The sequence below is a fragment of the Ranitomeya imitator genome, chromosome 9, assembly GCF_032444005.1.
Source record: "Ranitomeya imitator isolate aRanImi1 chromosome 9, aRanImi1.pri, whole genome shotgun sequence".
NCBI lineage: Eukaryota > Metazoa > Chordata > Amphibia > Anura > Dendrobatidae > Ranitomeya > Ranitomeya imitator.
In genome coordinates, this window is record NC_091290.1 from 105,286,924 (window position 1) to 105,311,336 (window position 24,413).

The 24,413-nt window shown below is 44.8% G+C and overlaps 1 protein-coding gene across 1 annotated transcript; it reads left to right on the forward strand.

The window, feature by feature from the left end:
- Positions 1-2,356: 2,356 nt before the first annotated feature.
- On the forward strand, positions 2,357-22,795 carry AGRP (agouti related neuropeptide). The gene is made up of 3 exons (XM_069739880.1): positions 2,357-2,528; positions 3,460-3,548; positions 22,491-22,795. The coding sequence occupies exons 1-3, from the start codon at positions 2,357-2,359 to the stop codon at positions 22,671-22,673; spliced, it is 444 nt and encodes a 147-aa protein (XP_069595981.1). The 3' UTR covers positions 22,674-22,795.
- Positions 22,796-24,413: the final 1,618 nt, after the last annotated feature.

Consider the following 24,413-nt stretch of genomic DNA (forward strand, 5'->3'; position numbering starts at 1 on the left):
AGCGCAGGTGCAGTGTCAGGGTTCATATATCATTGGAGCGGTGTCAGGATTCAGATTCTACAGTTGCGGCTTCAGGGTTAGAGTATCGCTGGAGAGGTGTCAGGATTCAGGTAATGCAGGTATAGCCTCAGGGTTCAGGTACAGCAGGTGAGGCTTCAGAATTCAGGACCATACAACACGGCATATAGTAAAAGGTTCAGATTCCTGCAACACAGGATACAGGGACTAGGCAACTCACAAGTTGCACAACACTACTAAATAGGGGAACATTGCTCAGGTACCTCCGTGCAGACGTGTGTGCCTTATATACTTGATTCCTCCTACCAATTGGCTGGGGGCATTTCCAAAGTGCTCATTCTGCATACAGTATATAAGAATCGGGGAGCTCACATGTGCACTAGAAAAGCCACCAGGAGACCTGCGTGGCGTGCACAGGCCCAGGGGAACCACTGCCGTGTAGAGTGTGGCCGGGGTGGTGAATATGTTGGCGACCCTGCCAGGAGGAGCGAGATCGGACACACAGGGATGTCGACATTAGTTACATGCAGGGATGTCGACATGTTCCAGCTTCAGAAATTGCAAAATTTATTGGATTAAAAATAAGTTTCCATCATGAGTGTAGACACAGCTACGCTTTTTGAACATCCATTGCATTCTTTAACAAAGCTCAAAAGAACGCAATGGATGGTCAAAACGCGTCACAATTTCTGAAGCTGGAACATCTCCTTTTTTCACTAACCTAGAGAGAGACCTACTGGCTGGGGATTGTGCCGAACTAGTCGTCTCTTTCTCAATCCAAAGATAAAAAACTGGAGCATACTCACCAGTATTCAGATGCCAAACTTTATTCGGACATAACGTAGTGCAGCAGTGAAGGATGTGGATGCAGATGGACGACAGCCGTTTCGTGCACAAGGCACTTCAACAGGTGGAGGACCTGTTGAAGTGCCTTGTGCACGAAACGGCTGTCGTCCATCTGCATCCACATTCCTTCCTGCTGCACTACGTTATGTCCGAATAAAGTTTGACATCTGAATACCGGTGAGTGCGCTCCAGTTTTTTATCTTTGGATTGATTTATGATGACTGTTTTTGTGGATGCAGCACCCGGTTAATCATTGAAGGGCGACATTGCGGCCGCACAGTTCAGCAAGGCAGAGGTATTTGAGTCTAACTGATAGCAGGAGAGCGGAGGTGTTTTTCTTTTTGTCTGGAGTCGTCTCTTTCTGTTGTCCCCGGCCGACTTTTCAAACTATGTCTTCTCTGAAACAATTGATCGTTTGAGGTTAGAACAATTGTGCAAGCAGGTTCTGTTTCAGGGTACACTAAGACAGCCGTATAACACAGATGACGCTTGCATCGCAGTGTACGGACTGGCTGGCTGCTCTCCTTGCACGAAATAGAAATACAAGCTGTCACGCTCTTGTCAGGAGAGCCACTGGCCAGTCCGAGCATTGCGATGCGATGTTATACGGCCATCTGATCGCGTCCTCATACTGCCCGTGGTTTGGGTAGCATGAATGTATTGACAATCTAATTTTATTGTGTGTTTGGTTTTTTGGAGGCTTTTTTTAACGTTTAGAATCACATGATCTATGAACCACATGACTTATATTGGTGAAAACAAAATAAAAAAGCCACAGATAATATAACATGAATATAAACCAAATGAAAAAATACAAGAAAAAAAAAATAGCATGTAAAAATGGTAGGCTTTATTTTTAAAGCATTCTACTTAAAGGGACTTTGTCAGCACAGATTGACCGTTCAAACATCACAATGGGGTCAAACATTTAAGTGTAACGCCCACCTGCCTGTTTTCCCTCTATCTCCGCCCCTTCTTCTTTGATTGACAGCTCTGGCTTTATAGAGCCAGAGAAGTGCAGAGATAGATGAAAATCAAGCAGGTGGGAAGGTGCGCTGTACTGTATGGCCAGACGTGTGCGCCGAGAACCTTTAGACCAAAAAATATATATAAAAATAATGAAAAATCAGTACAGAATTATAAACGTAGATTTACAATAATTGCACCAGTAAATATTAGATTCAGTGTACAGTAAGATCACCCGCCACGTTATATGTACAAATAACTTTCCTGTTGTTTCTCCGCTCCCCAGCGGGGTATATGCCCACTAGGGGGCAGTAGACATGGCCCTTCTGTGTTTGTAGGGTCCAAACTTTTTTTTACTTTTGAGTCACATTTAGATGTAAATCAAGGTCGAAACCAAAACAATTGATATTTCTATATAAAGCATACTTTACTCAGTTACTGTACAGAAATGTACATTCATTTGATTAAAGCCATCCGATCTAGATTGTCCATATCTTTTCCATTTATATAGATATCGTCACTCATGATGTTTAATACAGTCCTGCATTGTGTGGCTATGGTTCAGGCAATTCAGGCCATACTGAGCTCAGACTCCAGCAAGGGGAGGCTTGAAGACATCAACTCTGGTGCAAATACCGGACGATACAGCTACCCAGGATTACTGCATAAAGTCAAGGAGTCCGGGATACTTATGCCAGGTAGGACTCGTCTGTCCCGTGTCCCTATACGAAGACTATTTGTATTTCGGCTTCTCTTCCTGACTATATATGAACCCCCCTCCTACATACTGCCGATAAGTCCTAGCAGCGGTTATTATACATTTGTATGGATGACATATTGTATTAGATTACAATAGGAATATTTCGGAGCTTTGGGACTCCCACTAATGTCTAGTGGAGAACCGGTTCCTTGACATAAATAGGATTTTTTTTACTCAGTGTAAATGCCGATGTTCTCCTGTTTCTTAGTTGTTATTGCTCCTCTTCCTTCCTGAGATGTGCCCCTTCTTTCCTGTACATCAATATTTATAGTCAACTGGACGTGGTCCTCAAGAATATGTCCACAGAGAAGGTTTGATGACTATGTCTACTTGGCTGTACAGGGCAGAAGGAGCCATAGCTCAGGAACAAAAGAAAAACGTCACAAGGATCAGGAAATCAGCGGTATCTACAACATCTACATATTTATGGCAAGTGACAGGTCCTCTTTAAAGGAATGACTGTTGAAACCAAGTTAATGGAACATGTTGGTGCCAATCACTTATATACCCCCCTCTTCTTTAAATGGCATCTCTGATGGAGCCCCGCAAGGGCGGAGATCGATGAAAAACAAACCGGTAGGAAGGTATATGTAAATGATTGGCCCCGTCATGATGCACCGAGCGCCTGTGCTTGGGTTGAACAGTCATCCTATGCTGACAGATGCACTTTTGCTTTTTTACTTATTTAGAGCAGGGTATATGACCATTTTGTTTCTTGTAGGTTTTGTATCTTTAACGTTAGGCCTTTTGGAGATAGTTTTATCTTTAACTTGCATAACTGTTCACAATAACAGTAATTTTGATCAGGGGTGCCCAAACTTTAACATGCCAATGTATTATGCAGTAAGTATTCTATTTTCTCTTTGTAGCAAACTTTGCAAGATCAGATGTCTTTAGAATTGATACCGGGGCCGCTGAAGAGAGTCTGATGGAAGACTACAGCATGGTGGACCCGAGGGTAAGCCGACTAGTGAGCAGCAAAAGAATTTAAGAACATTGACCTACAAACAGTAGATACATCCATTGTATGGTCTAGAGTTCATCAGTTGTCTATTACATTACTTTTACTAGTAAATTGATAGATCACATTCTGAAAAATATATGCCCAGCTCACACAAAGACCTTCTACATTCTGTCAACCAAGAATGGTCACAGTGTTGTTTAAAGAAGCCCTCCTATCAAAGATTTTTAATGTATTGCAAACATCATATTATATGGTAGGGTGTAATTACAATTGCTCATTTTTCCTTTCTACCCAGATAATTCTTCTCTTTTCTCTGCTCTATGTACAAACAGGAAGTAGAGTTGGGAAAATAAGTATTTGGCACACTACTGATTTTGCAAGATTTCCCACCTACAAAAAAAGGAGAGGTCTGTAATTGCTATCATAGGTACACCTTAACTGTGAGAATCTAAAATTAAAACCTGAAAATCTTGAAAAAATTGTATGATTTTTAAATAACTAAGTTGGATATAATTGCATGAAATAAGTATTTGATCACCTACCAACCGGCAAGAATTCTGGTTCTCACAGACCTGCTGTTTTTTCGTTAAGAAGTCCTCCTACTCTGCACTCATTAATTGCACCTGTTTGATCTCTTTACCTGTATAAAAGACACCTGTGCACACACTAAAACCTCTCCACCATGGCCAAGCCCAAAGAGATGTCTAAGAACACTAGGGACATAATTGTAGACCTGCACAAGGCTGGGATGGGTCACCGGACAATAGGCAAGCAGCTTGGTGAGATGGCAACAACTGTTGGCACAATTATTAGAAAATGGGGGGTTACGGACACTGATGAGGTAATTAAACTTCTCCATTTTTATTCTACAAACATGTACAAATGCTTTGGAGGGAAATATCACATCTTACCTAGATGGAATTGCTCTTCCAAGGCCATCTGGAGCTATAAGGGAGGCTTTGGATTAGCGACTGGACATGAAGGAACTAGATGATGCATTACAATAACTGGAAAATGAGAAAGCACCCGGTGCCGATGGTCTCCCAGGAGAATTGTATAAACTCAATAAAGAGGTACTGTTGCCAAAGCTCTTAGATGTCTTTAAGGAGGCACAAGAAAATAGGCTCTCTGGAAGTTTCCATGAATGAAGCCATAATAGGTTAAATACTAAAGTTCGGGAAAGATATGTCAAAATCTGACTCATATAGGCCAATCTCTGTGCCCTCAGTAGATAGTAAACTACTAGCTAAGGTTTTAGGCAATAGATTGATTAAAGTTATTAGAGAAGTAGTACACGAAGATCAATCTGGATTCATGCCAAATGCATCTACTGCTATAAATATGAGACGTCAATTCTTCAGGAAGATGGTACAAGGGCGGTTACGGTATGTCATTGGTGCTGCCAAAGCATTTCACAGTGTAGAGTGGAGTTACCTTTGGGCAGTTTTGAAAAATATGAGCTTTAGTCCTTACAACATTGCTTTAACCCAACTGTTATAACTCTCCCCATAATCATTTTGAGGCTTTGTTGTTGCGCCAGTTAAGATCAAGAATCTGGCGCCTAATAATATATAAAACAATAGAGATCTATAGCCCTTACGTTAGCGCTCTGAGATACTGCGCCACTTACAGCCCAACGTGGCACATGCGCGCATTGTCGCGCCCTACTGGGGAGTGTATACGTCACACGCCAGAGAACAGGGGTAAGTCCCAGAGATGGTAAGCTCTGTTACGCCTATCTGCGCCACGTACCCCCATAAGATGTTTAGTAACAGCCTAATGCGGCGCATGCGCATTTCTGCGCTGTAGTGGGAAGTGTATACGTCACACGCTAGAGCATAAGGGGAAAGTCCTGGAAGTGGGAGGCTTAGTGACGTCTATCTGGGCAGTATGGCTTGTGTTCCTGGCTGGAACGCTATGTGTATGCTGAGGTATTCGTCCTTTAACTTTACTTATATATTGTTATGCTGTTCTCCGATCTCATAGTGGGGCCAGCCAGGGATGCGTTCCTGCTGATGGACTGGTTCAGCGTACCTGATTATAAGGGTTATCTTTAAGCAAACACCCGGTGCACCCTGGGAAATGGGGCGTGTTCTCATTAGTGGACCATGATTGGCCCTCGGATTCCGTTTAGGGATATTTAAATCAACCCTGTGTAGGTCTTGACAGGTCTGTCTCTGCATCGTGGCACCTCACATCTATGGAGTACCTGGTTCCATATTGCGCCTCCTGATGAACCGCACGAACGGGGAAACGTGTCGAGGCTGGAAGCGAAGTTCTCTGGGTTAATTCACAGCTAGGCTTTTTCTTTAACTCTTGATAATGACCACTAATTTTGTATTTATGTGTCTTTATTTGTCCTGTTGTAGGTAATTGTCTTTGTATGAACCATGCTGTTTAACTAGTTTGTGCAGTCCCTCTTATTGTGTCTGCAAGTCCAGGTGGAAACTGTGAGGGGACGATTATCTTTGTTCAATTGTTGAGTCCTCACAATTTTCGGTTATTTATATTGATTTATTGGGGTAATCTTATTTAAATTGTACCGTTATTGTATATGGTCTTAACAGGACATACTTATTAACTCAAACTTGACTATTGCAGAGTGACTATATGTGGGTGCACAACATTTGGAATAAGCTCTTCTCTATGTATTGATAAGTTCTAACCCTTCATGTCTTTTAGTGCTCATCGTTTTCCAACCTTTAGCATAATAGTATGTACTAGGGCTAGTCAAGGACAGCCATCGTGGAGTGGGGGCGCCAAACAATCGTGCCTACTAGGGTGCCAACCGCCACTGCTAGGAAGGGATAGTAGGCAAGCGTAGGGAATTGATAGGTTATTGGTATAAGACCTATATTTTTATTAATCTATTGATATGTCTGCACTGGGAAGGTATTTTTAACCAATTTGTCCTTAAAAATGTACTATTTTTTAAGGGATTACATGTTACACATCTTGATTTTTCTTCCTTTTTCTTTATAATATAATTTTTGTACTGCCCTATATCGATGGAGATTGTAGAAACAATTCCCAAATTTTCTCCTTGTGAGGCCCAAAGGCTCTAGCAACTATATTTAACCCCTTTCCGACATCGGGCGTAATAGTACACCAATATCGGACTCCCTCCCTTTGATGTGGGCTCTGGCGGTGAGGCCACATCTTTCCCAGCACATGTCCGCTGTTTTGAACAGCTGACATCTGCCCAGAAAAGCCGTGGGTGGAATCGTGACCCGATTTAACCTGTTAAAGGGACACTGTCATGTCACCTGAATTTGGAGGGAACAATCTTCAGCCATGGAGGCGGGGTTTTTGATTCACGCTTTCCTTACCCGCTGGCTGCATGCTGGCTGCAATATTGGATTGAAGTTCATTCTCTGTCCTCTGTAGTACATGCCTGCACTCCCATGGAGTCTATTGAAAGGTAAAAAATGTTTTTAAAGAAATTAAAAAAATAAAAGTTCAAATCACCCCCCCTTTACCCCATTCAAAACAAAACAATTAAAAAAAATCAAACCTACACATATTTGGTATCGCCGTATTCAGATCTATCAACAAAATAAAGGACTAACCTGATCGCTAAACAGCATAGTGAAAAAAAAGTAAAAACGCCAGAATTACGCTTTTTTGGTCGCTGCGACATTGCACTAAAATGCAATAACGGGTGATCACAAGATCATATCTGCACCAAAATGGCATCATTAAAAATGTCAGCTCAATGTGTAAAAAATAAGCCCTCACCCAACCCAAGATCACGAAAAATGTAGACGCTACGGGTATCGTAAAATGGTGCAATTTTTTTTTAACAAAGTTTGGAATTTTCTTTCACCACTTAGATAAAAAAAAAACCTAGACATGTTTGGTGTCTATGATCTCATAACTGAAACAACACCGTGAGCACAGCTACTAAGTGGTGCTATAGTTAGGCTCCCACGCAATATACTAAATCAACATAGAACTTAGCACTCAACTTGGGATGCTTGAACTGAAGAATTTTATTTTGCAGTATATTCAAAACATTTCGGTTCAACATGAACCTTCTTCAGTTAGATGCAGCCGTGATATGCGGATAGAGGTACTTTAGATGAATAGGGTAAAGGCGTGTATACCACCAGACACGGAGTCCACCGCTTGTTTGACAAGAAGAAGAAGGTTCATGTTGAACCGAAACGTTTTGAGTATACTGCAAAATAAAATTCTTCTGTTCAAGCATCCCAAGTTGAGTGCTAAAGGTACCGTACCTTCACACATAACGATATCGTTAACGATATCGTTGCTTTTTGTGACGTAGCAACGATATCGTTAAGGAAATCGTTATGTGTGACAGCGACCAACGATCAGGCCCCTACTAGGAGATCGTTGGTCGCTGAACAAAGTCCAGAACTTTATTTGGTCGCTGGATCTCCCGTGGACATCGCTGGTGTGTGACACCGATCCAGCGATGTCTTCACTGGTAACCAGGGTAAACATCGGGTAACTAAGCGCAGGGCCGCGCTTAGTAACCCGATGTTTACCCTGGTTACCAGCGTAAAAGTAAAAAAAAAAAACACTACATACTTACCTACCGCTGTCTGTCCCCGGCGCTGTGCTCTGCACTCCTCCTGCTCTGGCTGTGAGCGTCGGTCAGCCGGAAAGCAGAGCGGTGACGTCACCACTCTGCTTTCCGGCCGCTGTGCTCACAGTGAGTGCAGGAGGAGTGCAGAGAAGCAGAGCGCCGGGGACAGACAGCGGTAGGTAAGTATGTACTGTTTTTTTTTTTTTACTTTTACGCTGGTAACCAGGGTAAGCATCGGGTTACTAAGCGCGGCCCTGCGCTTAGTAACCCGATGTTTACCCTGGTTACCCGGGGACTTCGGGATCGTTGGTCGCTGGAGAGCTGTCTGTGTGACAGCTCTCCAGCGACCAAACAGCGACGCTGCAGCGATCCGGATTGTTGTCGGTATCGCTGCAGCGTCGATTAATGTGAAGGGGCCTTAAGTTCTATGTTGATTTGACCGGGAGAATCATAATGGCCGGTCAGTTTTAGCATATTGTGAACCTAGCAAAAAAGCCAAACAAAAAACAAGTGTGGGATTGCACTTTTTTTTGCAATTTCACCTCACTTGGATTTTTTTTTCCCGTTTTCTAGTACACGACATGGTAAAACTAATGGTGTAGTTCAAAAGAACAACTCGTCCCACAAAAATAAGCCCTGACACGGCCATATTCATGGAAAAATAAAAAAGTTATGGCTCTAGGAAGAAGGGAAGCGAAAAATGAAAATGCAAAATCAAAAATAACTCTGGTCATTAGGGGTTAATTAACAGAGTGCACAATACTGATATCTTTTTACACAAGATTGGATATCGCCATGATGGAAAATGACCTAGGTGTGGGGTGGATGAGGCAGACTTGATGCATATGTTGTGGGAATGTAGACAGATAATCCCATTTTGGAATGAGGTCATCTCCTTGATATAAAGGGTGTATGGATTGAAATTGTTAATACATCCCGTATATGTATATTGGCGTTATTTCTGTACCAAATATTTAGTTCTGTTTTTTTTTGTGTTTAATACTTATTTCATGCAATGAAATGCAAATTAATTATGTAAAAATCATACAATGTGATTTTTCTGTCTTTTATTTGTAAATTCTGTCTCTCACAGTTGAAGTGTGCCTATGATAAATATTACAGACCTCTCCATTCTTTGTAGATGGTAAAACCTGCAAAATTGGCAGTGTATCAAATGCTTATTTTCTCCACTGTATATTGTCCCTGCAGGCAGTGGCGTAACTACCGCGGTCGCAGCGGTCGCCAGTGCGACCGGGCCCAGCCGGTCAGGGGCCCGGCAGGTCAGAGGCACCCAACACCATGTTGCAGTGCAGGAGATTCCTCCTGCACGGCAACAGTCCGAGGCGTATCTAGGGGGAGGGGGCAGCTGGGGCACGTGAGAGACAGGAAGCAGCTCCAGTCATCACGGTGAGACAGCTTCTCAGTCTGTATTTTCCCCCCCTCATACATCTCATGTACATCTGAATGAGATCGTATTTAAGAGAAAGCCAAAATAACCCCGGGACAGAAGGCAAGAGCAGGGGGGAGGTGCCGGACAGAGCCGCTTAATCAGGAGAAGCTGAGGAGCTGCAGAAGCTGAGGAGCTGCAGTGCAGAAGCTGAGGAGCTGCAGAAGCTGAGGAGCTGTAGAAGCTGAGGGGCTGCAGAAGCTGAGGGGCTGTAGAAGCTGAGGGGCTGCAGAAGCTGAGGAGCTGCAGAAGCTGAGGAGCTGCAGAAGCTGAGGAGCTGCAGAAGCTGAGGAGCTGTAGAAGCTGAGGAGCTGTAGAAGCTGTGGGGCTGTAGAAGCTGAGGGGCTGTAGAAGCTGAGGGGCTGCAGAAGCTGAGGAGCTGCAGAAGCTGAGGAGCTGCAGCCAATTTACATCAGCCACCCCTGTACCAGAGAGGAGATTGTGAGTTGTGTATATGAGCTGGTATCTGGTGTGTCTGATATCTGTAGTGTGTGTGATATCTGTAGTATGTGTGTGTGATATCTGTAGTGTGTGTGTGTGTGTGATATTGTAGTGTGTGTGTGATATCTGTAGTATGTGTGCGTGATATCTGTAGTATATGTGTGTGTGATATCGTAGTGTGTGTGTGTGATATCTGTAGTATGTGTGTGTGATATCTGTAGTATATGTGTGTGTGATATCGTAGTGTGTGTGATATCTGTAGTATGTGTGTGTGTGATATCTGTAGTGTGTGTGTGATATCTGTAGTGTGTGTGTGTGTATGTGTGAGTGATATCTGTAGTATGTGTGTGTGTGATATCTGTAGTATGTGTGTGATATCTGTAGTATGTGTGTGTGTGTGATATCGTAGTGTGTGTGTGTGTGATATCTGTAGTATGTGTGTGTGATATCTGTAGTATATGTGTGTGTGATATCGTAGTGTGTGTGTGTGATATCTGTAGTATGTGTGTGAGGTATCTGTAGTATATGTGTGTGTGATATCGTAGTGTGTGTGTGATATCTGTAGTATGTGTGTGTGTGTGTGATATCTGTAGTGTGTGTGTGATATCTGTAGTGTGTGTGTGTATGCAGGGCTGCCACTAGAAATTTCGGGGCCCCATACTGGCAAAATTTTCGGGGCCCCCTTGAGACTCCGCCCAGGCTCCACCCAGCCCCGCCTCCAGGCTCCACCCCTCGAACTGTCCACAGTCCCACCGCTCTCTCTTGGAAAAACTCCACTTCTCACCAATCACACATTAACAGTTCCCATCACCAGATCACATACATAGCAGGCAGCTTTTGTTTTGGCCAAAAGATTTTTTAAGCCACCACCATAACACGGTAGACACTTTTGGCCAGGCCCTACTCTACTGTAACCTATTAAATATTTGTTAAAATATGCAACACAATTTAGGTATATTTTTATTTATTTTTCAATTTTTAAAATGACCAATAATATCACATAGAAGGAACAAATACCACAACACCATGACCAGACCACATATTACCACCACAGTGATCGAATAATATCACATACAAGGAACAAATACCACAACACCATGACCAGACCACATATTACCACCACAGTGATCGAATAATATCACATACAAGGAACAAATACCACAACACCATGTCCAGACCACATATTACCACCACATAGTGACTGAATACTACAATTCTGATCAGTAATTTAAAAAAAAGCACCATACTATCACCATAAGTGCCATTATACACAGGAGATCTGTACTTAGTATGCAGTGTCTGTGTACAGATAATATAGTGATCACTAGTGAAATTATACACAGGAGCTCTGTATACAGTGTATAGTGTCAGTGTATAGGTAACACACTGACTCACCAGTGACGTCTCTAGGTGAAGTCCTTCATCTTTCATCCAGCACAGACCGCCATCATTTCATCCAGCCAGGACTTCTTTCTGCAGGAAATAACACAGTTATCTCGAGCTCCGCTTGCAGAACACATTACTTAATTTTTCACAACTTCTAAATTACACCACATGAAGAAGGCGACATAGTATCACTCTATACAGTAACAGGACCGCCCCCCATTTAAAACAGTATACTCAAAAAATAAAATAAATACATCACTGCAGTAATAATATCCCTAAATTAGCCCCTATGGTATTAATAATATCCCCCAGCCTGGCCCCGTGTGTCTCATTCCTGGCGTCAACCAGATGTTCTCCCATCCTGCCCTCATGAGTATCCATTCTGCCCCATATGATCTCCCCATCCTGCCCCATGTGATCGCCCCATGTCATCTCTCCATCCTGCCCCATCTGTCTCCATCATATCCATCCTGCCCCATGATCCTGCACGATCTGTCTCCAATTCTGCCCCCAGTGTCTCCAATCATGCCCCATGTCTCCATTCTGCCCCCTATGTCTCCAACCATGCCCCCATGTCTGCAATCCTGACACTTGTCTCCAATCATGCCCCTTGTGTCTCCATTCTGCCCCATCTGTCTCCAATCCTGCCCCATCTGTCTCCAGTCATGCCCCCATGTCTTTCATCCTGCCCCGTGTCTCCAATCATGCCCCGTATCTCCATTCTGCCCCGTGTCTCGCATTCTGCCCCAATGTCCAGCATTCTGCCCCTGGGTCTCACAGTCTGCCCCTGTGTCCAGCATTCTGCCCCTGTCACTGTGTCCAGCATTTCTGCCCCACTGTGTCCAGCATTTCTGCCCCTGTGTGTCCACCATTCTGTCCCACTGTGTCCAGCATTTCTGCCCCTGTGTGTCCACCATTCTGCCCCACTGTGTCCAGCATTCTGCCCCACTGTGTCCAGCATTCTGCCCCACTGTGTCCAGCATTCTGCCCCACTGTGTCCAGCATTCTGCCCCAATGTCCAGCATTCTGCCCCTGTCACTGTGTCCAGCATTCTGCCCCACTGTGTCCAGCATTTCTGCCCCTGTCACTGTGTCCAGCATTCTGCCCCACTGTCTCCAGCATTCTGCCCCACTGTCTCCAACATTCTGCCCCACTGTGTGTCCAGCATTCTGCCCCACTGTGTGTCCAGCATTCTGCCCCACTGTGTGTCCAGCATTCTGCCCCACTGTGTGTCCAGCATTCTGCCCCCCTGTGTTCAGCATTTCTGCCCCTGTGTGTCCACCATTCTGTCCCACTGTGTCCAGCATTTCTGCCCCTGTGTCCACCATTCTGTCCCACTGTGTCCAGCATTTCTGCCCCTGTGTGTCCACCATTCTGCCCCACTGTGTCCGGCATTTCTGCCCCACTGTGTCCAGCATTCTGCCCCACTGTGTCCACCATTCTGTCCCACTGTGTCCAGCATTTCTGCCCCTGTGTGTCCACCATTCTGTCCCACTGTGTCCAGCATTTCTGCCCCTGTGTGTCCAGCATTCTGCCCCACTGTGTCCACCATTCTGTCCCACTGTGTCCAGCATTTCTGCCCCTGTGTGTCCAGCATTCTGTCCCACTGTGTCCAGCATTTCTGCCCCTGTGTGTCCAGCATTCTGCCCCACTGTGTCCAGCATTTCTGCCCCACTGTGTCCAGCATTCTGCTCCACTGTGTCCAGCATTTCTGCCCGTGTGTCCACCATTCTGTCCCACTGTGTCCAGCATTTCTGCCCCTGTGTGTCCAGCATTCTGCCCCACTGTGTCCAGCATTTCTGCCCCACTGTGTCCACCATTCTGTCCCACTGTGTCCAGCATTTCTGCCCCACTGTGTCCACCATTCTTCCCCACTGTGTCCAGCATTTCTGCCCCTGTGTGTCCAGCATTTCTGCCCCACTGTATCCAGCATTCTGCCCCACTGTGTCCAGCATTTCTGCCCCTGTGTGTGTCCACCATTCTGTCCCACTGTGTCCAGCATTTCTGCCCCTGTGTGTCCACCATTCTGCCCCACTGTGTCCAGCATTTCTGCCCCACTGTGTCCAGCATTTCTGCCCACTGTGTCCACCATTCTGTCCCTCTGTGTCCAGCATTTCTGCCCCTGTGTGTCCACCATTCTGCCCCACTGTGTCCAGCATTTCTGCCCCACTGTGTCCAGCATTCTGCCCCACTGTGTCCACCATTCTGTCCCACTGTGTCCAGCATTTCTGCCCCTGTGTGTCCACCATTCTGTCCCACTGTGTCCAGCATTTCTGCCCCTGTGTGTCCAGCATTCTGCCCCACTGTGTCCAGCATTTCTGCCCCTGTGTGTCCAGCATTCTGCCCCACTGTGTCCAGCATTTCTGCCCCACTGTATCCAGCATTCTGCCCCACTGTGTCCAGCATTTCTGCCCCTGTGTGTGTCCACCATTCTGTCCCACTGTGTCCAGCATTTCTGCCCCTGTGTGTCCACCATTCTGCCCCACTGTGTCCAGCATTTCTGCCCCACTGTGTCCAGCATTTCTGCCCCACTGTGTCGACCATTCTGTCCCTCTGTGTCCAGCATTTCTGCCCCTGTGTGTCCACCATTCTGCCCCACTGTGTCCAGCATTTCTGCCCCACTGTGTCCAGCATTCTGCCCCACTGTGTCCACCATTCTGTCCCACTGTGTCCAGCATTTCTGCCCCTGTGTGTCCACCATTCTGTCCCACTGTGTCCAGCATTTCTGCCCCTGTGTGTCCAGCATTCTGCCCCACTGTGTCCAGCATTTCTGCCCCTGTGTGTCCAGCATTCTGCCCCACTGTGTCCAGAATTTCTGCCCCACTGTGTCCAGAATTTCTGCCCCTGTGTGTCCATCATCCTGCCCCCCGGGCTCCCCTGGATCGCAGCTCTCAAAGAAAAAAAAAAACCACGACTTCTTACCTGGCCATGCTCCTGCGCCGGGCGAAGATCTCCCCAGGCTCCACACAGACGCACTCGCCGGGCCCGGCGGCTGACAATGACGTCAGACGCCGGCGAGTGCGCACTGCGGCCCTATTCAGCTGCCAGCCTCAGACTGGCTGGCGGCTGTTAACTATTGACGTGCGGGCCCGCACGTCAATAGTGTGCCGCTGCCGCAACGCCTGCAGGGGGGGCCCGGTGACCAGATGGGACGGGGCCCGATGCGGGCCCCCTTTGCTCACTGGGCCCCATACGCCAGTCATGGCTGTCATGCCCTGATGGCGGCCCTGTGTGTATGTGTGAGTGATATCTGTAGTATGTGTGTGATATCTGTAGTATGTGTGTGATATCTGTAGTATATGTGTGTGTGTGATATCGTAGTGTGTGTGTGTGATATCTGTAGTATGTGTGTGTGATATCTGTAGTGTGTGCGATATCTGTAGTGTGTGAGGCAGGGGCGTAACTACCACGGTCGCAGCGGACGCCGCTGCAAGCGGCTCTGGCAGGTCAGGGGCCCGTGTGTCCCCTTGAGCCTGTCTCCCTTGTCCCCTTATGCTTGTGTCAATTGTCCCCGTGTGCCAGTCTCCCTTGCCCATTAGTCCCTGTGTGTCCCCATGTGCCTGTCTCCTTTGTCCCCTTGTGCTTGTGTCAGTCTCCTTTGTCCCCTTGTGCTTGTGTCAGTCTCCCATGCCCACTAGTCCTTGTGTGTCAGTCTTCCTTTCCCACTTGTCCCTGTGTGTCCCCTTGTGCCTGTCTCCCTTGTCCCCTTGTGCTTGTCCCTTGTCCCCGTGTGTCCCCTTTGTGTTAGTCTCCATTGCCCATTAGTCCCCTTGTATCAGTCTCCCTTGCCCACTAGTCCCCGTGTGTCAGTCTCCCTTGCCCACTAGTCCCTGTGTCCCCTTGTGCCAGTCTCCCTTGTCCACTAGTCCCTGTGTCCCCCTTGTGTCAGTCTCCCTTGCCCACTTGTTCCCGTGTGCCCCTTGTGTCAGGCTCCCTTGCCCACGAGTCCCCTTGTGTCAGTCTCCCTTGCCCACTAGTCCCCTTGTAACCTTCTCCCCTGCCCCTTAGCCCCCATGTGTCCCCTTGTGCCTGTCTTCCTTGCTCCCTAGCCCCCCTATGTTACCCTTGTGCCTGTCTCCCCTAGCCCCCTTGTGCCCTCTCCCCTGCCCCCCATCACCATTTGCTCGGGTCTTTCTCACTGCCCCTGTATGGAGGGGCTGCATTATACTATGAGGGGGGCTGCATTGTATTCTATCGGGGTTACATTGAATTGTATGGTAGGGCTGCAGGGGGGGGCCCCATATGGAAGTTTGCATTGGGGCCCATAACTTTGTAGTTACGCCACTGCCTGCAGGAATCATTTCCCTCTTCAACTCCTGACCCCCCTGCTCCCTCCTCCCCTGCCAGGGACTTTTGCAATGACTCATGCAGGGAAAATTGACCTGCTGTTTCTACAGAGTTTAGAACGAATCAGCCCGTCAGTTTTTAATTACATGATGTCATAGAACTAATGGAAAAGAGAAGAATTCACTTGGGAGAAAGGGAAAATGAGCAATTGTAAGTACACAGTGCTATATAATATGATGATTGCAGGTGGTCTTCTCATCCATCCTTCCAGTGGATGGCTATGAAACAAGGAGGTGAAGCAAGATTCTACAGGTAAACAAATGGCTACATCGATGGTACCATCAGCAATTTTTGGATCACGGAGTGAATTACCTTTACAGTGGACTACTTGCTAAAGATGGATGCTACTTGTTAGAGATGGACTGCACCTTACCAAGACTGGAAAACACATATTTAGAAATGATTAACCAGAGCCAGCATGGGTTTATAACTAATAAGTCATGTCAGACTTAATTTCCTTCTATGACAGAATCACTGACTGGGTGGATCAGGGAAATGCTGTAGATATAGATGTAGATCTTGACTTCAGCAAAGCATTTGACAAAGTAGCTCACACTTTACTCGTTGAAAAAAAATTACCAAGTATAGAATGGACGAGGCAACTGTTAGGTGGATTCATAACAGGCTTAGTGATAGGACCCAAAGAGTGGTCATAAATGGCTGCAAATCCAGTTGGAAGAACGTCTGAAGTGGGGTACCACAGGGCTCTGTCCGGGGCCCTGTGTTGTTCAATATCATTACAATAATATCGATAAAGAATTGAGGGTAAACTGATAATATTTGCTAATGACACAAAGCTAGGAGGGATAGCTAATACTAGAGAAGGGAAAGAGAGAGGGTTCAAAAAGATCTAAACAACCTGGATCTGTGGGCAGCAAGTAACAGAATGGTTTTTAAAAGGGAGAAATACAAAGTCCTACATTTGAGACAGAAAAATGAAAAAAGCATACCCAGAATGGGAAGGATAGGACTAAACAACAGCAAGTGTGAAAAAGACTTGAGTGTACTAATAGATTACAGACTGCACATGAGTCGGCAGCGTGACGCAGCAGCAAAAAGGCACACACTATTCTTGGTTGCATTAACCCCTTAAGCCCCAAGGGTGGTTTGCACGTAAATGACCGGGCCAATTTTTACAATTCTGACGACTGTCCCTTTATGAGGTTATAACTCTGGAACGCTTCAACGGATCCCGGTGATTCTGTTTTCTCGTGACATATTGGGCTTTATGATCGTGGTAAAATTTCTTTGATATTACCTGCGTTTATTTGTGAAAAAAATGGAAATTTTGGGAAAATTTTGCAATTTTACAACTTTTAATTTTATTGCCCTTAAATCACAGAGATATATCACAAAAAATACTTAATAAGTAATATTTCCCACATGTCTACTATACATCAGCACAATTTTGGAACCAAATTTTTTTGGGGTAGGGAGTTATAAGGGTTAAAGGTTGACCAGCAATTTCTCATTTTTACAACACCATTTTTTTAGGGACCACATCACATTTGAAGTCATTTTGAGGGGTCTATATGATAGAAAATAACCAAGTGCGACACCATTCTAAAAACTGTACCCCTCAAGGTGCTCAAAACCACATTCAAGAAGTTTATTAACCCTTCAAGTGTTTCACAGGAATTTTTGGAATGTTTAAAAATGAACATTTAACTTTTTTTCACAAAAAATTTACTTCAGCTCCAATTTGTTTTATTTTACCAAGGGTAACAGGAGAAAATGGACCCCAAAAGTTGTTGCACAATTTGTCCTGAGTATGCCAATACCCCATATGTGGGGGTAAACCACTATTTGGGCGCATGGTAGAGCTCAGAAGGGAAGGAGCGCCATTTAATTTTTCAATGCAAAATTGACTGGAATTAAGATGGGACGCCATGTTGCGTTTGGAGAGCCCCTGATGTGCCAAAACATTGAAACCCCCCACAAGTGACATTATTTTGGAAAGTAGACCCCCTAAGGAACTTATCTAGATGTGTGGTGAGCACTTTGACCAACCAAGTGCTTCACAGAAGTTTATAATGCAGAGCCGTAAAAATAAAAAATAATACTTTTTCACAAAAATAATTTTTCGGCCCCAATTTTTTTCCAAAGGGTAAGAGAAGAAATTGAACCCCAAAAGTTGTTGTGCAATTCATCCTGAGTATACTGATGTGACAGTTCTAAACAAAAAGGTGGACCCTCTGGAACGTGACGATGAACCCCCCACGGACGAGCTAACCAGGTGGACCGCCCCTATACAGGGAGAATTAGGGGCAGGCCCATGAGGGACTATCGCCACGGAAGCTGGGGGGCCAGGACGGAAAAAACTAAGGACCAGTGGAGCGGTACAAACTCTGGATAGAGAGGTAAAGTAAAAAACGGAACTGGCGAGGATGTCAGAGACAAAAAGACAAACAGGAAAAACTACTGCAACTCAGCGACTGACAGAAACACTACAGAGACACAGGAGCTGCTGAGGTATAGCTGCGGATCAGAGACTGACCAGGTATAACAGCGGCACATGGACAGACAGGAATAGTACTGAGACACAGGGATTGCAGTGGCACAGGAAGAGACCTGGAACTGCAGCGGCACAGCAGAGACACGGCAAACGGCGAGATTCTGCGGAAACAAGAACAAGCCTAAGTCAGAGGAAATAGAACACACAAAGACCTAGGAGGGCCACGAGCACTTGCAAAGCACAAATGATCATCAGGCACAGAGGGGCGGCAGGAAACCGTTTAAGTACCTGATGCAGCATGGGACTTCCGGGAACAAGTCCTCCTGAACCATAGAGAGGACAAAAGGAGCGCCGACCGGAAGTAAGAAGTGCGCACGCGCCGCTTTGAATCTAAAGTGCCCGTGCGAGCAGCAGAGACCGGGAGCGAGCGCCGAGGAGAGGATGCTGCAGAGGGTGAGGCGCGCCGGGACGCCAAAGTCAGGTAAGCATGACAGGGCGGGAAGGAGGATGGCGGCAGCGGCGGCATGACAACTGATACCCAATATGTGGGGATAAACCACTCTTTCGGCGCATGGCAAAGCTCGGAAGGGAAGGAGCGCCATTTGACTTTTCAATGCAAAATTGACTGGAATTGAAATGGGATGCCATGTTGAGTTTGGAGAGCCACTGATGTGCCTAAACCTTGAAACCCCTCACAAGTGACAAAATTTTGGAAATTAGACCCCCTAAGGAACTTATCTAGATGTGTGGTGAGCACTTTGACCCAAGTGCTTCACAGAAGTTTATAATGTAGAGCCGTAAAAATAAAAAATATTTTTTCACAAAAATGAATTTTTGCCCCCAATTTTTTATTTTCCCAAGGGTACCAGAAGAAATTGTACCCCAAAAGTTGTTGTGCAATTTGTTCTGAGTACGCTGATACCTGATATGTGGGGGTAAACCATTGTTTGGGTGCATGGCAGAGCTTGGAATGGAAGGAGCGACATTTGACTTTTTAATGCAAAATTGACTGGAATCGAGATGGGACACCATGTTGCGTTTGGAGAGCCCCTGATGTGCCTAAACATTAAAACCCCCACAAGTGATACCATTTTGGAAAGTAGACTCCCTAAGGAACTTATCTAGATGTGTTGTGAGAGCTTTGAACCCCCAAGTGTTTCACTACAGTTTATAACGCAGAGCCGTGAAAATAAAAAATTATTATTTTTTCCACAAAAATTATATTTAGCCCCCAGTTTTGTATTTTTCCAAGGTTAGCAGGAAAATTGGACCCCAAAAGTTGTTGTCCAATTTGTCCTGAGTACGCTGATACCCCATATGTGGGGGTGAACCACCGTTTGGGCGCATGGCAGAGCTCGAAAGGGAAGGAGCGCCATTTGGAATGTAGACTTAGATGGATTGGTCTGCAGGCGTCACGTTGCATTTTCAGAGCCCCTGATGTACCTAAACAGTAGAAACCCCCAACAAGTGACCCCATATTGGAAACTAGACCCCCAAGGAACTTATCTAGATGTGTTGTGAGAACTTTGAACCCCCAAGTGTTTTAGTAAAGTTTATAATGCAGAGCTGTAAAAATAAAAAAATCATTTTTTTTCCACAAAAATTATTTTTTAGCCCCCAGTTTTGAATTTTTCCAAGGGTAACAGGAGAAATTGGACCCCAAAATTTGTTGTCCAATTTGTACGGAGTATGCTGATACCCCATATGTTTGGGTAAACCCCTGTTTGGGCGCACGGGAGAGCTCAGAAGGGAAGGAGCACTGTTTTACTTTTTTAACGCAGAATTGGCTGGAATTGATATCAGACGCCATGTCATGTTTGAAGAGCCCTGATGTACCTAAACAGTGGAAACCCCCAATTGTAACTGAAACCCTAACTCAAACACACCTAACCCTAATCCCAACCACACCCCTAACCCCAACACAGCCCTAACCCTAATCCCAACCCTAACCACACACCTAACTGCAACACCCCCCAATCCTAACCCTAACTTTAGCCCCAGCCCTAACCCTAACTTTAGCCCCCACCCTAACTGTACCCCTAACACTAGTCCCACCCCTAACCCTAGTCCCACCACTAACTCTAGCCCCAACCCTAACCCTAGCCCCAACCCTAATGGGAAAATGGAAATAAATACATTTTTTTTTAAATTTTATTATTTTTCCCTAACTAAGGGAGTGATGAAGGGGGGGTTGATTTACTTTTAGAGCGAGTTTTTTAGCAGATTTTCATGATTGGCAGCCGTCACACACTGAAAGACGCTTTTTACTGCAAAAAATAGTTTTTGCGTCTCCACATTTTGAGAGCTATAATTTTTCCATATTTTGGTCCACAGAGTTATGTGAGATCTTGTTTTTTGCTGGACGAGTTGACGTTTTTATTGGTAACATTTTCGGTCACGTGACATTTTTTGATCGCTTTTTATTCCGATCTTTGTGAGGCAGAATGAACAAAAACCAGCTATTCATGAATTTCTTTTGGAGGAGGCGTTTATACCGTTCCACGTTTGGTAAAATTGATAAAGCAGTTTTATTCTTCGGGTCAGTACAATTACAGCGATACCTCACTTATATTTTTTTTTATGTTTTGATGCTTTTATACGATAAAAACCATTTTTATAGAAATAATAATTATTTTTTCATTGCTTTATTCTGAGGACTATAAGTTTTTTTTTTTTTCCGCTGATGATGCTGCATGGTGGCTCGTTTTTTGCAGGACAAAATTCGGCGTTGAAAAAGTAAAACAGTGCTCCTTCCCTTCCGAGCTCTCCCGTGTGCCCAAACAGGTGTTGACCCCAACATATGGGGTATCAGCGTACTCAGGACAGATTGGACAACAACTTTTGGGGTCCAATTTCTCCTGTTACCCTTGGGAAAATACAAAACTGGGGGCTAAATAATAATTTTTGTGGAAAAAAAAAGATATTTTATTTTCACGGCTCTGCATTTTAAACTGTAGTGAAACACGTGGGAGTTCAAAGTTCTCACAACACATCTAGATAAGTTCCTTGGGGGGTCTAGTTTCCAATATGGGGTCACTTGTGGGGGGTTTCTACTGTTTAGGTACATTAGGGGCTCTGCAAACGCAATGTGACGCCTGCAGACCATTCCAAATGGCGCTCCTTCCCTTCCGAGCCCTCCCATGCGCCCAAACGGTGGTCCCTCCCCCACATATGGGGTATCACGGCTCTGCATTATAAACTTCTGTGAAGCACTTAGTGGGTCAAAGTGCTCACCACACATCTAGATAAGTTCCTTAGGGGGTCTACTTTCCAAAATGGTGTCACTTGTGGGGGGTTTCAATGTTTAGGCACATCAGTGGCTCTCCAAACGCAACATGGCGTCCCATCTCAATTCCTGTCAATTTTGCATTGAAAAGTCAAATGGCTCTCCTTCCCTTCCGAGTTCTGTCATGCACCCAAACAGTGGTTTACCCCCACATGTGGGGTATCAGCGTACTCAGGACAAATTGTACAACAACCTTTGGGGTCCATTTTCTCCTGTTACCCTTGGTAAAATAAAACAAATTGGAGCTGAATTAAATTTGTTTGTGAAAAAGTTAAATGTTCATTTTTAAACATTCCAAAAATTCCTGTGAAACACCTGAAGGGTTAATAAACTTCTTGAATGTGGTTTTCAGCACCTTGAGGGATGTAGTTTTTAGAATGGTGTCACACTTGGGTATTTTCTATCATATAGACCCCTCAAAATGACTTCAAATGAGATGTGGTCCCTAAAAAAAAATGGTGTTGCAAAAATGAGAAATTGCTGGTCAACTTTTAACCCTTATAACTCCCTAACAAAAAAAAATTTTGGTTCCAGAATTGTGCTGATGTAAAGTAGACATGTGGGAAATGTTACTTATTAAGTATGTTGTGTGACACATCTCTGTGATTTAATTGCATAAAAATCAAAGTTGGAAAATTGCGACATTTTCAACATTTTCGACAAATTTCCGTTCTTTTCATAAATAAACGCAGGTACTATCAAAGAAACTTTACCACTATCATGAAGTGCAATATGTCTCGAGAAAACAATGTCAGATTCACCGGGATCGGTTGAAGCGTTCCAGAGTTATAACCTCATAAAGGGACAGTGGTCAGAATTGTAAAAATTGGCCCGGTCATTAACGTGCAAACCACCCTTGGGGGTAAAGGGGTTAAATCCAAGGAAAAAAATAAGCAACATGTGCATGAAATTTGAGACTCACTTTTTTTGGCCTAATTTTCTGCGGTTACCAGCTATTTAAATGATGGCGATATATACAGATCCTGTACTGGTTACAAATATTTTGTGTTCCCCTCCCTCAGGCGCTGTCACTGGAGGTATCCTCCCGAGAGGAGCGTTCACCCAGGCGATGTGTCCAGCTGCTGGAGTCGTGCGTCGGACACCTGCCCTGCTGCAGCCCTTGTGCAACCTGTTACTGCCGTTTCTTCAATGCAATTTGCTACTGCAGAAAAACTAGCACCAACTGTCAGCAGGGAAAAAACTAGCGCTACTTGGATTTGATAGAGGGCCGGAAAGATATCTCACTATATGATGCTATGTAAGAATATCAACCTGTATATTTACATATTTTCTCTACAAGAATTTATTACTCTCTCTATGATACGATTATATGCAGTTGTCATCTTAGTGTAATTTCTCTGTCTTAGTAGAATTAAAGGATTTATACAATGAGTGGTCCTTTATTTTTAAATAAACTGAGAAAATATGTTAGCGCTATATAAAAAAAATAAGATTATTATTATTATTATTAAGTGTACGAAATGCTGACAAAACTTATTACAAAACCAAATTACAAAAAAATAATGAATTATTATTCAGGCACTAATTAGGCTATAACTAGATCCAAAACTGAGACATTTTGGAATATTTTGGAGTATCGTCTTAGAACTCTGCCTTACACTCACACGGGTGTATAACATGGCCGAGGGCTATGGGATAAAACGTCCCATAGCACTCGGCCCTATGTTATTCTATGGGACAGCTCAGATCTGAGATTGTTTTTTCATGTCGAATCAGCATGAGAAAATAATCACAGCAAACTGGGAGTGCATCTGAGAATAAAAACAGGCTAATTAAGATCTGGAACCTTGGATAAAGTTATCTTAGCAGTGCACACAAATCTCCAAGGGTGTCCAAAACTTTTGCATTGGTCCATTTTTATTTTTTTCATTTAAAGATTTTTCTGTATTTTCATGACTATGAAAATTGTAAATTCACAGTGAAGGCATCAAAACTATGAATTAACACATGTGGAATTATATACTTAACAAAAAAGTGTGAAACAACTGAAATATGTCTTATATTCTAGGTTCTTCAAAGTTGCCACCTTTTGCTTTGATGACTGCTTTGCACACTCTTGGCATTCTCTTGATGAGCTTCAAGAGGTAGTCACCGGGAATGGTCTTCCAACAATCTTGAAGGAGTTCCCCGAGATGCTTAGCACTTGTTGGCCCTTTTGTCTTCATTCTGCGGTCCAGCTCACCCTAAACCATCTTGATTGGGTTCAGGTCTGGTGACTGTGGAGGCCAGGTCATGTGGTGTAGCACCCCATCACTCTCCTTCTTGGTCAAATAGCCTTTACACAGCCTGGAGGTGTGTTTGGAGTCATTGTCCTGTTGAAAAATAAAAGATGGTCCAACTAAACGCAAACCGGATGGAATAGCATGCAATGCAAACCGGATGGAATAGCATGCCGCTGCAAGATGCTGTGGTAGCCATGCTGGTTCAGTATGCGTTCGATTTTGAATGAATCCCCAACAGTGTCACCAGCAAAGCACCCGCACACCATCACACCTCCTCCTCCATGCTTCACGGTGGGAACCAGGCATGTAGAGTCCATCCATTCCCCTTTTCTGCGTCGCACAAAGACACGGTGGTTGGAACCAAAGATCTTAAATTTGGACTCAACAGACCAAAGCACAGATTTCCACTGGTCTAATGTCCATTCCTTGTGTTCTTTAGTCCAAACAAGTCTCTTCTGCTTGTTGCCTGTCCTTAGCAGTGGTTTCCTATTTTACCATGAAGGCCTGCTGCACAAAGTCTCCTCTTAACAGTTGTTGTAGAGATGTGTGTGCTGCTAGAACTCTGTGTGGCATTGACCTGGTCTCTAATCTGAGCTGCTGTTAACCTGTGATTTCTGAGGCTGGTGACTCAGATAAATTTATCCTCAGAAGCAGAGGTGACTCTTGGTCTTCCTTTCCTGGGGCGGTCCTCATATGAGCCAG